The sequence below is a fragment of the Pelodiscus sinensis genome, chromosome 1, assembly GCF_049634645.1.
Source record: "Pelodiscus sinensis isolate JC-2024 chromosome 1, ASM4963464v1, whole genome shotgun sequence".
Classification (NCBI taxonomy): domain Eukaryota; kingdom Metazoa; phylum Chordata; order Testudines; family Trionychidae; genus Pelodiscus; species Pelodiscus sinensis.
In genome coordinates, this window is record NC_134711.1 from 73,277,376 (window position 1) to 73,295,317 (window position 17,942).

Consider the following 17,942-nt stretch of genomic DNA (forward strand, 5'->3'; position numbering starts at 1 on the left):
TTAATATCATTGTGAATTGTATGTATTAACACTATACAAGGAATTATAGATACTCATTGATATTAGGCTGTATAGTCTGCTCAAACAGAAGTGGATGTCATAGCTATTATCTGCTCATCCTCTGTGTACATTAAGTCTGGTGGAATCAAACACAATGGAAACTCCACTTACATAGCAATCATATCAGAGATGGGAAGCCCACAGAAAGGGAAGAATAGCATACGGTCATCCTGCCTCTTATAATGTGTTCATTCAGCTTTGGAAGTTGTAAATAAGGACAGAAACCATCTTTACACATCCATCACTAAGCAGACACAAGAGGTCAGAGCTCTTGCAAGCTGAGAAAAAAATGGGCTCTTCAAACAGGAGGGAGTTGAAGTCTCAGGAAATGATTATAGATGGGAAACCTGCTTCAGATAAGAAACTTTTACCTAAGAAGACAAAGGTGCCAGCATCTTTGGATCTCTGGGAGAGCTCCTGACCAGGAAAAGATTATCTTTTCTTTTGGAAGACAGTCAGTGACAGAGGCCATGTTGAACCTAAACTTGCTAGATTAGGTTCTAGATTTTTAGGTGCATGTTTTCACTTTTATTTGCTTGTAACAATTTCTAATTTTAGCTCTTATATTTGAATTCACTTAAAACCCTATCTTCTTTTGTTATTAAACTTGTGTTATTGTTTATCTAAACCAATCCAGTGCTGTGCTTGAAGTGAATTATTTGGTAACTTGAGTTAATGTAACAAGCTGTTAAATATTGATTCTTTGCATGGGGCATCGAAGCTTAATATTTCAACTCCCAGGAGAAGGGATGGACATTGCAGAACAAGTACTGGGGAAAATCTGGAACTGGGAATATGTAGGGGGCAGGCTCTTGCACAATCCCTCACTGATCTCTTCTTGCAACCCAGAATGTGACAGGGAAGTTTGAATGTATAGTCACTGTACCTAACAGTGGTTATTCTAAATTTAAGATGTATGTAAGCATAGATTGTAAACATTTAAAATCCACTGCAAAGTCCTTGATCCAAAAATAGCACACCTTTATAAAGCAGATGTGCAAAGACTGTTATAGAGCACAGAGTAAAGAAACTGTTAGAGCAGTTTCTCAAGTTTGTTTAATTCCCAAGTATTACTCATTTTTCTGGAGCTCTTCTGGTTCTCATTTTTTATTTTTTGTATTTTATAATTAAAATGTTGTTGCCCTTAAGCTACTGCTATGTCTTAGTGTTAATTCTGTCTATAATTTGTTGTTGTTAGCAGTATGAACCAAGCTTTTGACATCTGCATTGTATAATCTACTCATTCTACTTTGTAAAATCAGTCTCCTGATTTTAACTACTTACCTTACTTGAGAAATGGGGGGGGGGGGGAAATACAAAAAACTGTTGTAGGAAAAAGAAAGATGCTTGCCATGATTCTGATTAATGCTGTAATAAGTGATAAAATAACCATTCAAGGGATATGAACACTCGTGTTTTCAGTGAGATAGCTTTTATAGTTGTAAAGCTAAAGGAATACATTTATTAGTCATTAACAACCACATTAAGCTGAAAAATGGTACTAATTAAAGCTTAATAAAAATTGAAATGTACTTTATCCATGGAATATTGGAATAGAACACCTTAGCTTTCCCTTGAGTAACACACAGTAGGATGTATGTATAATATTTAGGGAAAATATGATTTTAATGATATGGGAAAATACAATCCTGTTGCAGCTGAGCAACTTCTACAAATTGCAGCCCATTCATCAGGTTTTATATATACAGACATACATACTGCAAACCCAGAAAATGGAATATGCACTCTATAAACAGATGCGCTAGTTCAAAAGGTATAATTTTGGGGAAGTACTATAGATTCTGTTGCACTGGAGGTCAGAATAGACGATCACAGTAGTCCCATCTGGCTTTTGGAATATATGTATTTTTAAATGTAAAGACTGATTCGAAAGTGTAAAATCTCATGTTGTTTTCTTAACTTTTTTGTGTACATCCTGTCGAGATAAGATTGTAAATTCTTCAGGGATCTAGCTTATGACCACGAAGAGACATAGCAGACATGGGTGCTGTTTAAATGATAAATAATGATAATAACGGAAAGAGAGAAATATTTTCCTCACTTAGAGTTTTCTTGAGTGTGCATAAGTTTTAATATTGTTGACAAGTGTATCACAGATCTAGTGATTGCTAACTCTATTTTATTTGTGCATGTTTGTATGACTGAAGCTAGGAAATTTTAACATGGTGTATGTAGGATAGAAGTTGACTTGGTAATTCTGGAAAAAACTTTTCCTGGGAAAAAAAAGAATGTTTTCCATTTTCCATCTGTATCATCTCTAGAAAGAAAAGCAGTTGGGGAGAAACAGCTGCACATCATTATAATAATTTACCTTACCTTTCCATTTAAATTGCAACATGTACTTTCGTGAAAACTTAAGCTGGGCAGTTTACTAAGAAAATACTATTTTAGTTCTAGGAATAATATGTAGTCAAATTCCAGTTCTTCTGCCATGTCCAGGTTATCTGGAGTATGATGGATGGATTTTTAGAATGAAAAGAAATTGGTCCAGTGATTTAACTCTGTTTTGCTGTCCTAGCTCATTCTCATTCATCTAACCAACAATCTTAGTTTATTTCCATCAGACCTATTCCTAATCGCTTTGTGTGTCTAAAAGCTGGACTGTGAGAGGATGGAAAATTTGGTCCAGCTTTTCTTATCATTTGGGAATTTAATGTTAGTATTTGTTACTGTGTAGCCTACATAAGAATAATTGGTACATAACATAAAATAATGCATGTGGTCTTGACATATGGAGCTGGATGAAATTTTTCACGCAAACACTTATTTTGCCAGAAAAATGCGTATTCATGTCATTTGACATAATTTCCTAAACTGAGTCAATTTCAGCAAATTGTTTTGCTTTTTTGGGGAGAGAATGGAAATTGGAAATATGAAAATATTTTAAATTCCATATCAAAATATTTTGACTTTTTTCATTTCAGAAAGAGGGTTTATTTCAGGATTTTCTTCAATTTTATCTTTAAAAAGTTTAATAACCTATAAAAATCTTCTGAAAAACATTTCATTTGGGGTTCATTTTTTTCAGACCTACATCTGAACTGAATATTCAGTTACTTGTGCAGCATTATTAGCGTATAGTCATAAAACATAGATATATAACGTTGGAAGGTTTTGCGAGGGACAGGTGTGTAAATAATTTTACTCCTGGTGAAATTCGACACCATAGCGCGAACATATAATTCATGTCCCCCACAGATTTCTTTGCTTCCCTGCAGAAAAACTATTTTCTGACAGGGAAGCAAAGGGAAGCTGCAAGAGCAGTCACTCACCCTCTCTGGCATATATGGGTGCATTGTTTCAGGTTCTGGATCAGAGAGGTAAATCATAATGGGGTTGGCAGGCATTGGGTCCACACAAGCTGGAGGCTTCTAACCAGCTCACCTACTAGTCATGGAGGAATTAGGAAGGTCAGAACTTCCTCTTCCACTACAAGGAGCAGCTGAGACCATGTCAGACCCACCCCCAGAAACCTACCCTGTCTGCAGGAAACTCTCCTCCTCCTAGCTTCAGTTTCCTGCCTCCATCACTGCACATCCATGGGGGAAGGAGTCACTGTATGAGGAGCTGCTTTCCTGTGCACCCAACCCCTCTGCATCCAGACCCACCCATACCCAAACCCCTCTGCTAAATCTCCCCCCTCTATACCCAGAAGTTATGCACCAAGTCCTCCACACCCAAACCCCCACTTCAGCAAGCCTCACCCCCTGCACCCAGACCTCTACCTCACTTCAGCCCCTACGCTGATGAGCCCCTCCCCTTGTGCCAGGATCCCAGGTCACACTTCCTCAGCACCCCACTGCGCCCCTCACACCCAGAGTCTTCCATACAATTTTTCTTTTCCAGAACATATTTTGTTCTGATATCTGAAACGTTAGAGGGCTGCTTCTTTCATTTAAAAGCAATGCATCTTGACTTCAGCAACTTTGAGCTTCCACCTGAACACTTCCATTAAGCCCACATTGTATTAGTTTCCAGGCTTTATTTGTAGGATAAATATATATTGAATATGCTTCTTATGTAGTTGGTGACTGATTTTTCAGGTGTGTCACTATCCAACATACTGTTTGCTTCCATCCCTTTGAGATAACATACATGTCCTCGATACAGGTCAGTTTCTTCTAGAAGAATCCCGTCTGATAGAAGCAGCTGAAATGGCAAAGAAGGCCGCTGAGCTTGACAATTCAGAGTTTGATGTTGTCTTCAATGCAGCCCATATGCTCAGGTTAGTTCTCTAATTTATTGGCTTTCTTCTTCTCTTTTCTCTCAACCCCAAACTGCAGTATTTTCTTACAGCACTTTTTTTTTTAAGCCAAATACCTCTTTTGGAAGCTTTGTTATAACTAATAAGGAAGAAGAAATGGAGTGAAACTTTTGCAGAGTCTATTTTTAACTTTTCTGTATTTTACATCTCTGGTTGGTTGGTTGGTTGGTTTGTTTGAAGGAGCGTGTGCTGTGGCTGGCAGTTGGAAGCTGTGAGCTTCTAAAGTTTTGAAATGTAGAAGCCTTTGTTAATTGGCACAGCCTTAGTCAGGGGGCAGGGCTATCAGGCAGGTCAGGGCTTTATAAAGCAGTGAGTCAGTGACCAGGGAGCTTTGCGAACAGGAGCAGCAAACAGGGAGTTTTGAGAGAGAGAGTAGGGAAGGGGAGTGGGAAGTTGCCAGGGTACACTTTTCATTCTTTATAGTTTAATTTAAAGGTTTTAATCAAAACTTCCTGATTTAACTAGAAACCCTATCGGTAACCTAGATAGCTGTAGGAGAGAATGCAGGCAGAAGCCCAGCAGCAGAGTGGGGGCTATCTGTTTATTGCATTCTGCGTAGCATGTACGATTACCTGCCCTATGGGCGGGTGGCGGATATGTGCATTTGGTGCAAGGAATTCCTGGCCCCTCAGACTGCGTACAGGCTTTGGAGGGAAGATCCTTTCATGGAGAAATACAGGAGTGATTAATGATATTATCTGAACTCCTTCATTCAGAGGCAATCTTGTAGGGTAGGAATAAATGGTAAATTTTCAGAATGGAGAGGGATAACTAGTGGTGTTCCCCAAGGGTCAGTACTTGAACCAATCCTATTCAACATATTCTGTTGATGATCCTATTCAACATATTCTCCAGATGATCTGGAAAAAGGGGTAAACAGTGAGGTGGCAAAGTTTGCAGATGATACTAAACTGCTTAATGTAGTTAAGACCAAAGCAGACTGTGAAGAACTTCAAAAAGATCTCACAAAACTAAGTGATTGGGCAACAAAATGGCAAATGAGATTTAATGTGGATAAATGTAAAGTAATGCACATTGGAGAAAATAACCCCAACTGTACATATAATATGATGGGGGCTAATTTAGCTACAACTAATCAGGAAAGAGATCTTGGAGTCATTGTGGATAGTTCTCTGAAGACATCCATGCAGTGTGCAGTCAAAAAAGCAAACAGGATGTTAGGAATCATTAAAAAAGGGATAGAGAATAAGATGGAGAATATCTTATTATCCTTATATAAATTCATAGTACGCCAGCATCTGAAATACTGTGTACAGATATGGTCTCCTCATCTCAAAAAAGATATATTGGCATTGGAGAAGATTCAGAGAAGGGCAACTAAAATTATTAGGGGGTTAGAACAGGTCCCATATGAGGCGAAATTAAAGAGACTGGGACTTTTCATCTTGGAAAAGAGGAGACTAATGGGGAATATGATAGAGGTATATAAAATCATGAGTGGTGAGGAGAAAGTTAATAAGGAAAAGTTATTTACTTGTACCCATAATATAAGAACTAGGGGCCACCAAATGAAACTAATGGGCAGCAGGTTTAAAACAAATAAAAGGAAGCTCTTCACACAGCTCATAGTCAATCTGTGGAAATCCTTGCCTGAGGAGGCTGTGAAGGCTAGGACTAAACAGGGGTTAAAAGAGAACTAGATAAATTCATGGAGGTGAAGTCCATGAATGGCTATTAGCCAATGTGGGAAAGGAATGGTTTCCCTAGCCTCTGTTTGTCAGAGGGTAGAAATGGATGGGAGCAGAGAGCTCGCTTGATCATTACCTGTTCGAGTCGCTCCCTCTGGGGCACCTAGCATTGCCCACTGTTGGCAAACAGGGTACTGGGCTGGATGGACGTTGGTCTGACCCAGTATGGCTGTTCTTATGTTCTTATTCACTACTGCAGAAATTTCTGTCTTTCACAAGCATGTAATCCTCTTTGCTTGTATATGAGAACAATATATCTTTTTCCTAAAGTATCTTCAACAACATTTCCCTTTAAATTATTTTTACTTGAGTCATTAAAAATAGAGTGACTGTAAATGAAAGAAGAGAACTCTGTTGCTCTGACTGTAATTTGAGAGTATTGGAAATACCAAAGAATATGATATAAATATCATTAGGGAGTAGCAAGCTGATTAGAAGGCTAAATATCAGTCTCTAGAGTTATGGAGACTTAGAGAAATACAGGAGTGATTAATGATATTATCTGAATTCCTTCATTCAGAGGCAATCTTGTGTTTAATTTTGTTCTGCTATTTGAAACTGTAGAGGTTTTTTCTCTTGCATTTACAACCAATACACCTTGACATTCAGCAACTTTGAGCTTCTACCTAAACACTTATGTTAAGCCCACATTACTATATTACTTTCTGGCTTTATTTGTAGGATAAATATATAATGAATCTGTTGCTTATGTGCCTAAAAGGAAGAGCAATGACTGAACACAAATGATTTGGGTTATGCTATATCTTGCTTTAGAAAATATGCCCCTTATAATGTACATAAATAAGGGAAGTGTTTTTGAGTAAATACATTCAACTAGCACAGAATTGTCATTAGAACAATTATATTAATGGACTTCTCATAATTTACTCGTTATATTTTTGACATGTACAAATACAAAATGAAAAAGGAAATAACTTGAAAAAGAAGGCAGAATAAGCTCTTAATTAAGAGACCTACTTTCCAAACTGAACTGAAGGTTCCTGTAGCAGGATTTTGCAATATGCCCCAAAATGCCTTTAAAAGATTGTTAGAAAGAGAGACTCATTTATTGTACATGAGTAAAGGAAACCAAAACAAATGTACAGTTGTTAATCAAAGATTATCCCAAACACCAGCACCAACATGCATTAATTTAAGGATCCTTTTAATTCTCTTGCTTGCTTTCTAATTTATATTCCTCCTTAGGACATGGACATGCCCAGAGTAATTCATCTAAACTTTAGAATAATGAAGAAAATCAAGCTTAGGAAGTTAGGTACATAGAGCATGAAAGGGACAAAGGTATACCATCAAGGTACAATAGTGTTGTCACCTTTACAGGCCTAGCTGCACCTCTGATCCTTTCACTGGCATCTTTGAATGCACTCCTGAGGTGTTGACGTTGCCCTTTATTGCCCTAGAGTAAAATGTTATTCCCCTACTCGTAGGGCCTGGCCTAAACTACGAAGTTAGGTCAATGTTAGTCACCAATCAAATTTGTGTCTGGCCAACATACATGCCCCGTTACACCAGTGCAGTAATCCTACCTCCCTGAATGGCATGCAGCCAAGATTGACATACTGGGATCAACAAAGTGTGAGTGAAAACATTGCATGACCTGTATCAATCCTAACAGTCCCCAAGCAGCTGTCCCACAATAGACAGATATTTGCTTCCTTTCCAGTTTGTGAAAAGTGTGTATTACTTAGCTCAGGGACTTTTTGCATGTTGTTTTCTGCACTGTTTCCCCCAGTGAATAAAATTCTACTTTTGGAGACTAAAACTATCTTTATTAGTTTTCATCACATATTGCAAATGCATATTGTTACTCACAGCAGACAGTACTTATACATGTACTACAAGTGCATAATTCATAGCATCCCCAAAATACCTAGTCACATTTATAAATGTACAGCGAACACTACACGATTCTTAGCAGTACCCAAAGCTCCAGCACCAGAGCACATGCCAGCACAGAACACTAATATGGATTACTCTTAATGCTCTTATAAAGCCTTCCTCAACTGCATACCTTAATATTGGGGTCTTATAATGATCCTTGTACCTGGCTGTTTTAAGTCAGCAGACAGCCACTCCACTGCTCTCCAGGCAACAACTTTGCCGTGCAAATAGTATTCAGGGCATAACAGCAGCTGTAATTATTGGAATATTTTTCTCATTAAGATCCAATCTACTTAGTAAACAATGCCAGCATCAGTTCAGTTCACTTTCAGCAGTCATTCTGTGCCAGAATGTTGAATATTTCCTTGATGCTGTCGAGGTGGCCAGTATATAGCTACATGAGCCGGGGGAAGCTGGGTCCCCTAAAATCACTACTGGCATTTTAGTATCACCAATGGTAATCAGTCAGAAAAGAGTGTTCCTGCTTGTAGTTCTCTGAACAGTCTTGTGTTCCTGTCATGCATGATGCACCTTCCCTCATCTGCATACACAGATATTAGTGAAGTGTCCCCAGTGATCCACCAGTGCATGCTAACCATAGAAAAGTAGCCTTTTTTTTGTTAATGTACTATGTAGGAAGGTAGGCTGGTGCTGAACAATAGTTCAGGAATCCCATTGCTGTAAATCCATCACATTGTCTAGAATCAAAATCCTGTGAGCAGGAGACAATTAATAGCCCTGGACACTTGTGTGGCATGAGCCCCTATGTGGATTTTCTAGCTCCATAAGGACTTCCCACAGACAGGTGACAATCTGGTGTTCCATGTTTTCAGAGTGCGATCCCCACTCACTTCTTCACTGTCGGTGCAGCTCTCTGTCTGGTGTCACTGTGCTTGGGTGTGCTGAGCACAGATTCAGGAATATTGTTTTTCACATCTGAAAGTTCTGCACTTTTCATCTCAAATGTGCATTACAGTGTGCTCCCTCCAGTTGTTTCTTGTGCCCTGAAACAGCATTCCACCATCTCCAGCTGCTCCATCAGTGCCAGCAGCAACCTTGAATAGTTTTTCATTGTGTTCCTCAGCAAACTGTCCTTGAAGAAACTGCATTGCCCTTCATTGTTACAGTAGTCCTTGATGATCTTCAAACAGAAGAACTGTGTGGGTCCTGTGTTTGCAACATTTATGAGAACAGTGTAGGTTCTGCAGACTCCATGCTTTTGTCAGCGATGGCAGACAAGTGTTGCACGCATTTGTGGGATTTTTTAAAAAATGGTATAAAAATTAGGAGATATGTCTGACATTGAGCTGGAGAAAGTTGCATTCTGGGAAACTGACTCCGAGGGATTTTCAGGTGAGTCATGTCTATCCAACAACACATTGCAAAAAATTCCCCAAAATCATTGCGATGGATGGTAGCATGTGACACTCTGGGATACCTATCTACGGTTCACCACACTTTGCCCCAAGACAAGAATGTCTGGTGACTCAGCACAGGGTGGATGCAAGCAGCCATATAAACCTGTGCCCGAGTGATGTACAAACGTTGGTGGCTGTATGGCAATATAACTTGCATTGACCACTGTTTGCAATGTAGACACGCACTCTGGAGTTGCTATTTCTCTTTCTTTCTCTGGAGACCTCAGAGTTAGAGAATAGCTAATATCCATTCAACAGCCAAATTGATGTTTCCTAACAAAGACCCTCTATTTGCAGTAAGCTCTGTAATAGTTAGGGGTTCTTGATTTTAGTGGCACAGAAGTGCCTATCTAAGGCTCATTGTAGGTTCAGGGCCTTTAGGACACAACATGAGCTGTAGGCTCTCTTCACCTCTCCAATTTTGTGCCTGTGTGTTTGAAAATAACTTCAGCCTGAGGCCTGATGCTTAGCATGCAAAATGTAGCCTAAACAATTAAAGCTTGACAAAGTTATAAGAAACTGAAGACAAGGGTGTCAGCCGACGGTCAGGGCAGTGTGTGTGTGTATGTTTCCGAGAAAAGGTTTAACGTCCGTGTCTTTACTGCTAGGACCGGGGTCCCATCGCAGAGGGTGGCCAGCAGGCCAACAGACGCCCCGAGTTTATAGGAAGAGCTTATTACATCTTAGATTTCAGCTGCTAGAATTTCATAATTCCTTCGCAGCGGGCAGCCTTGAGGAAAGACTGAAAGATGCCCCAGTGGGTCCTGTCACCTGGGTGTGACACAGATCCAAACGCCCAAGCTCTTCCTATAACTGTCCCTTTAGACCGGCTGAAGTTCTTTTAAATTGTGCTTGGTTCTGTTACAGCAACTGAAGGAGGCAGGTTAAAGCTTAAACAGTTACAGGTTTATTGAGGAAGCTTATAAATCATATGGTTGCAATGGCTATTGTTCTATTTCTTAACTATTAGCAAAATATAGGTCTTAAAATGGTTACAAAGAAGATAAAGATAGAAAAATAGAAATAATGGTACCAAGTAACAGCTTACTCTTGCTATGTGTACACTTAAGACAGAGGACCACATCCAGGTACCATTTTTACCCCCTTCTGTGCCTCTCGACTCCAGCATGTCAGGCCAGGGCCGGTCCCTCAATTCCTAGGAAAGACGAAAATACGAGGTGGGCGTCCCCATAGAACCTCGGGAGGTCAAACACCTAACCCGACCAGCAGGTAGAGGGTAGAATGACACTCAAAGTGAGTGTGTGCTGGGCCCATCTTTTATAATCATGGGGTCACGTATTTCTCTTTCTTATCTGTAATGCCAATTGATGCTGGTCTGTCTGCTGTGAGACCAGTTCTTACAAGGAAGTTGTGAACTTAATTTACACTTGTAAGAGAGATTTGAGGTGATTAAATTTTGAAGTACTGGACATTGTTTTCTCAGTGGGAAATTCCTCTTCCTGGGACTGTGTGTGTTCGAATCAACATAGGTGCCAGCCGCAGCCTCGAGGCCAGCTTATTGACTTAGCTGCTCTCTATCCACATATCTGTGTTTCAGCTTCTCAGGATCAGATGAGCCAGCATAGACTATGCTGATATTATTGCTCCTTCTCTGCCCTGTGCTTCAGAGAGGCAAATAAGATGGATAATATGGAGGCAGGCTGTCTGGCCACAAAGGGTTTATAATGGAGGGTGCTTGTATGACATAAATAAAATTAGGATGAAGATTGAAATGTTTACAGTCCAACCATGATTCTATTCTGGCTCCAAAAGTTTCATTTCAGAATTAAGACTTGGTTCCAAATTCTGGCTTTCTAGATTATTTTTCCTTACATAGATGTTCCGTTTCTCTTTAGTGAGGCAGATGGCAGATTCTCACTTAAAACCAGGAGCTGGTAGTTCAAGGCTACATATAACACAACAGATGTGAACAGTCCTTCTTCCCACTGAAATATTTGCATGTCTAGACAAGTATAATCACCATTTTATTGACAAATTACTTTTTTTTTTTAACTTTAAAGGGTTGATTAGCAACATAATTTAAATGAAGCAGCCTTGAATTGTTTCTTTCATTTGGGTATCCATAGAACTTATGAATCAAACTTAGTCAAGTCCAACTGTGAGATATCATAGGTGGTCGATTGACACTGTATGGGGTTAATCCCGATTTTATTATAGATAGCTCTTTCTCAAGTGTCCAGCTGGGGGGTTTTGCCCAAATGGTCAGAGTCTAACTGATTGCCATATTTGGAGTCAGGAAGGAATTTCCCCCAGATCAGATTGACAGAGGCCCTGGAGGGTTTTTTGGCTTCCTCTGCTGTAGGGCACATGGGTCATTTGCTGGTTTAAACTAGTGTAAATGGTGGATTCTCTCTAACTTGAAGTCTTTAAACCATAATTTTGAGGATTTCAGCAATACAGCCAGAGGTGAGAGGTCTATTACAGGAGTGGGTGGGTGGGTGAGGGTCTGTGGCCTGCAATGTGCAATAGGTCAGACTAGATGATCACAATGGTCCCTTCTGGCGCTGAAGTGTGAGTCTGTGAGTCTGTGACATTAAGTATAAGAGCCAATAGGTTTAGTGCAGTGATGCTCAGACCTCCGTGGTTCAGGAGCCAAATTACATTAATTACATTTCACAGTGTTTTAATATCACATGCTGCAAAGAGCTCCAGGAGACATTAGATGCCTCAGAGTATCACTGGTCTAGGGCTCAGTTTAAGGGCTTCTTCTGAGCAGGATCTAAATGCTAGACAGCAAGTTACGTTTAGAAGGGAGCAGATATTTGTATTTTGTGGTTTGCTAGGGTAGTTAGCATAAGCTTTAGGATTCAAACAGCAGAAGTCAGGTCTCCTTTCAAGGTCAGCACCCACGGAAAGCCGAGGATATCGTTTATAATGATTGAAAGCAGTCTTTCTTCTGTAGGAATTCATCAGTTTTTCCTGGCTTCCTTTTCCTCCCTTGTATTTTATTCTTATCACTGTTGTATCTAGTATTTTTCTCTAAGTTATGCTTCCTCCAGTGGAACCTTTCCATTGTTTGACATTGATCCAGAGCCATTTGCTGCTTAGTGGCGTAGGGTTACTGCAATTTCCTACCTCCATGTCTTTATTATTCTCAAGGGGAAACCATTCCAGGGCTTAACATAATGAATTCTAGTTTAGATTTCCAGTGAGAATGTGAATCAAAACTCTCCTGTACCTTAGCTGCAGGAACTGTTTATGAATGCTCCAGTAATGGAACTTCCATTTTCCTCACAAGATTAGTATGGATTAAATACATTTATAAAAACAATTTTTAATAAAGAAATATAAATTCAAATTGATTTCAAGTTGAAAATTAATGATCCATGTTTCAAGATACTTTACTCTCTTTCCTTCTACAAATATATTTCCAATTGGTGAGAGAGACACGAATTTCAATCCATTTAATGTTCATATGCAAACAATTCTTTCAGAAGGGAAATGTGGCTTTTTTTCTTTGCCTCCTGGGCAAGGCACATTGTACAGAAATTTGCTGCATTTAGGATTGTTGTATTTCCTGACCTGTGAAATGAGAGCTACGTGATGCATTCAGTTTTACTTGTCTTTTACTAAGTTGTGAAATTTAGCTTTTTGCTCAGAAGTTTTAAGTGCCACAACATCCCTTTGACTGAAACCCAGCAGGAGTGTTTCAGAAGTGTATTACATGAATATTTTTAGACACTCACTTCTAACCACTCAACCACTGAGCTGATAAATGTGCACAGTAATTTAAAACAGTTGATGGGTATAAACTGGGTTTCCTTTGGCAAACTGTTTGTAAGGAAATGGTTTCAACTTGCTTGAAACCTATGTGAAACTTCAAAAGGATTTTCCTTCCTCCATTCTACTCCAAAGACCAATAACTGTCTATCAAAATGCATTGATTGGAATGAATTGCCAATAACACATTGTGTGGTTAATTTTCAGAACTCCAGTGGAAATTTGAATGGGGGTTTAACACCTGCAATCGATGATCCCTGAACAATAAACAGTTGAAAAACCTTATAAACCTGCAGATTCAAGGGCTCACTTAAATAATGCCACTTGAACTTACAAGCGGATTGGAAATCTGGAAAAAATGATGAAATCTGAGTTTATATTATCCTTTTCCTCTCCCTATCTCTTCCATTGTCTAAAAGTGGCAAGAGAGTATGCTACAGGATAAGAATATGAACTTAACAAAGAATGCATCTCTAGCTCCCTCACAGACAAACATGCCAACAGTCCCCTGTCAAGAGTGAGGCATCTACAAATAAGACACATGAGCTCCTTTTATAATTAGCCTATTATTAACTCCTAGCACAAAAAAGCATACTGCATTTGTCCTTATGTTTGGTTTACATAAGAATGGCCTTACTGGGTCAGACAAAAGGTCCATCTAGCTCAGTATCCTGTCTTCCAACAGTGGCCAATTCCAGATGCCCCAGAGGGAGGCTGTAACTACACTGCAGGGATTTTTCGGCAGAAGATACGCAAATTGTGTTCTCATTTGCATATCTTCTGATGATCCTTTTTGCGGAAGAGGTTTTGCCAATAAAAAGCCCCGTGTAGACGGGGCCATTTGTCAGGGGGAAAAAACCCTTTTTCACAAAATCCTGTAAACCTCGTTTTTTGAGGAATGAGGGATCTTGCGAAAAAGGTTTTTTTCGACAAATGGCCCCTTTTACACAAGACTTTTTATCGGCAAAACCTCTTCCGCAAAAAGGATTGGCAGAAGATATGCAAATGAGAGAGCTATTTGCATATCTTCTGCAGGAAAAAAATGGTAGCGTAGACATAGCCAAAGTGAACAGAACAGGTAATTATCACATGATCCCTCCACTATTACTCATTTGCAGCTTCTGACAAACATTAAGGATTGTAATAACCAAAATGTTAATGTTGAAAAGGACAACCTGCCTGGCATTACTTCAGCTTGTTTGGTTGTCCTTCTGCATATTCCTGTATTCTTGGAATGGAATAAAACATGATTTACTTCATTACAAACCAAACTCTGGCATATATTGAAGTATAATTTTACAAAATTGTACCAGATCTTCAGCTGGTATGACCTGAGAGAGAACCATAAACTTGCACCCGCTGATCTATTGCATCTGGCCCACAGTCTTATTAGAATTAAAATCTGAATAAGATCTAAAAAGAGCATTTCATTATAGAGACTTTTTATTCTGAGGTATAAAAATAAAATAATAGTTATACTGGTGTTTGGTAATAGCATATTTTCAAATGGCGGAAGCAAATACATCTGCATCCTCCCAATATTTACCTAAGAAAAACTAAGTGTAATTTTGTTTTGTTTTTCTCTGCACCAATAGACAAGCAAGTCTCAATGAAGCAGCGGAGAAGTATTACGAAATGGCAGCAGGATTGAGACCTAATGTAAGTGTTTATTTCCTTACTGACAAGCGTTATTCAAAATGATGAACTTACAATTCTGTTGGATCCCGTGGTTCTGTGAGGCAAAACTAACTGTGGGAGTCTTTGATCTCTTAGCCTGTACTGTGAATACTTTTATTGAATAATTAGCCAGTAGTAGAAGTCAAATCAAGCTTTTCATTTGTCATACTAATCACTATATTTTTTCTAGTCTTTTTAATCGAAAGTTGCAAAATCAAGTAGAATTTATTACAGGCAGTCCCTGACTTATGCGGATCCGACTTATGTCGGATCCGCACTTACGAACGGGGCTTTTCGCGCCCCGGAGCTCGTGGGCGGCGGGACCGCCCAGAGTGCAGCGGTCCCGCCACTGCGTCCTCCGGGGCGAGAAAAGCTGCTCCGGGTCTCCCTGGTGTGCTGGGGGGGACTGGTGCTGGGGGTGTGCACAGCAGGGAGACAGGAGCAAAGCCGCAGAGGCGGCGGGATCTCTGCGCACCTCCGCGGCTTTGCTCAGGTCTCCCTGGTCTGCTGGGGGGGGAGGGGGCGCAGCTAGTGCGCCCCCCCCACCCCCCGCAGACCAGGCTTTTGTTGTGGGACGCCTGGGGTAGAGCAGCTGGGGTGCTGCCGGGTTGGTCCTGCGGGGACCTACCCGGCAGTGCCCCAGCTGTTCTGTCCCAGGAGTCCAGATTCAGCCGCTGTTGAAACTGATCAGCCGCTGATTCCAGGAAGCCGGGGGCAGAGCAACTCTGCCTAGGGCTTCCTGTAGTCAGCCGCTGATCAGTTTCAGCAGTGGCTGAATCTGGAGCCAGTTCCGACTTACATACAAATTCAACTTAAGAACAAACCTATAGTCCCTATCTTGTACGTAACCCGGGGACTGCCTGTACTATGTTTTAAATAAGTTTGGAGTGGGGAGGTTGGCTTAGTTTTACTCATGCAAAGTCAAGTGTCTGAGATTTTTTCCCCAGACATTTTCATCAGTGTATAAAGAATGGAAAGATTGTCTGAGTTCCAGATAAGAAACTTTAAACAGTATTTTTCAGCCTTTTCCTATGTAATGAAAATTTTGTTCTAAAAAGACCCAAAGATTCTATTACCTCTGCTATTACTTCACATTATTATGCACTATAGGCAATGTAATTACTTTTTTTACTTTGAAGAGAGGTAAGAAAAGAGTGGGGTGGGAGAGATGGAGAAAGCTAGAGAGAAACATGTACCTTTGTTTATCCACAAGCTTTTTTAAAAAAAAATCCTGTTTCTGCCTCCACTAAACTCCTTAGAAGTTTCCCTTAAACATCACTTGTGTGGAATAAGAACAGCATTAAATAATTCATATTGAATAAAAAGTTAATTTAATAAGAGAGCTTTTTTCTTTTTGTCATTTACTTACCCCATTTTGTATATTACCTTCCCAATTGGGAAACAAGATGTGAAATCCTGAAGTCAGTGATAAAACACCCATTGACATCAGTGCATCCTAGATCTCACCCAAGATGTTTAATGCTTAGTGCTATACAACAAAGAAAACCTAGAGAGCATATGCACAGACAAACACTCTTTGCTGAGCTGTTGTTGAGAATTTATATCAATAACTGTAGAGAAAAACAACAGCAACAAAATTCCCACAACAATATGGGGTTGTTTTTTTTTTTTAGAAAATGTAATTGAGGAAATTTGTGTCAAAAGTAAAAATACATCAAATAAACAAAATTATGTAAAATTATGAAAAGTATAGTTTCAATATCCCCCAAATCCTTAGCTCACTCTTTGTAGCATTACCAGCTTCCCACATTCCCTACTTTAATCCCACTTCGTAAAATTCCGTTTGGGTGGCTAAAGAATTTTCTCTAAGTACTTCTAAGAAGTACTAATCCTTTCTTTGACTGTAAACATCTTTCATAGTGAAAAGCAACTCAAATGTTACACAGTTGTTTGTTATAAACCACCATTCTTCTATTTTCAGTTTGTCATTTTACTCACAAAAGGTCTGTTAGAAATCTACTATCTGTTTCTGTAGACTTTTGAAATTTGGAGATTAGAGTGTACAGTGTGAGGATGAAGAATCAAAAGATATTCCACTGAGCACTAGTTTTATTCCAGCGATATGGTGCTTTATCACCAGAAAACTGAAGAGAGAACTAAAGCTAAACTTCTGGTGGTTTATTCTAGAGGTGGAAGGGGGAGGAGGGGAAAGAGTGTTGGAAATCAGATCATTACTTAGGAAGGGGAAAAATTGGAAGCATGTTATCTTTTTTGTTTAATTTGAGTAACCATCCTTATTTTCAGCCAATTAATCCTGGTTTAAAAAAACAGGAAAACAGGATTAGGCAAATATTACTTTATGTAAATAATTTAATGAGCTTTGTTGAATATGTGTAATAATTTGTATATGACCTTAAGACTTCTTAAACAGCTTTAACAAATGCATGTGGATTTAGATGCAGACCTAATGAAGGAACTATTTGTCCATTGGGTGCAACAGTGAAAGCTTTCCAAGCATTGCCAGCATTCCTCAGCCCTGATGCGGGTGGGGAAAGTCAGCAAGGGTAACAGGGGTTAGTTCATCCTGCATGGCCCATGAAGTTCTTGGCCTCTCTCTTATGCTTGACAATCAGTGCAAAGTATGTTGGTGCACTTGTACTATGTCACCACCAAACTAATCTAATCTAAGGGCCACCAAACTTGCATTAGTGAGATACGACATTTAATTCCTACTGAGTTAGGATGGATTCATACTAGTGACCCACAAGCAAAAGGCACAGAAACTTAGTAGTAATGTTCTGTAGCTCTCAGCCTCCTAATAAATGCATTGCATCATCAGGCATAAAAATTACTTTCTGGAAAGTTTTGGTCTATTAAACAAGTCCCCACCTCTCCAACATACGGCTCTGTCTTTTCATATGAACCTATCTGTATTCCACCTTGTCCTTAAAGGGACCATTCCATTAACCAAAACAGAAACACTAAAACTACATCAATAAAGCTAGTATTGATTAGAATATCTAAATTAACCTCTAAATACATTTTTTTGCAAGATAAGGTCATTTCAACTATTATTCCTGGTTCAGCTTACTAACTTACATACATTTTCCTTCTGCATAGCTCAACAACTAAGTTTGAATGTACAACCCTCAGGTACACCACACAGACCATGGCCACATCTGCTATTAG

The 17,942-nt window shown here is 39.4% G+C and overlaps 1 protein-coding gene across 2 annotated transcripts in view; it reads left to right on the forward strand.

Annotated features, from left to right (window-relative positions):
* Positions 1-17,942, forward strand: part of TMTC2 (transmembrane O-mannosyltransferase targeting cadherins 2) — a 402,268-nt gene that overhangs the window by 354,381 nt on the left and 29,945 nt on the right. For both annotated transcript variants that reach the window (XM_075932550.1, XM_075932545.1), the window contains 2 exons: positions 4,192-4,306; positions 14,711-14,774. In XM_075932550.1, the coding sequence (XP_075788665.1) occupies positions 4,192-4,306; positions 14,711-14,774 (179 nt within the window). The remainder of the gene's footprint in view (positions 1-4,191; positions 4,307-14,710; positions 14,775-17,942) is intronic.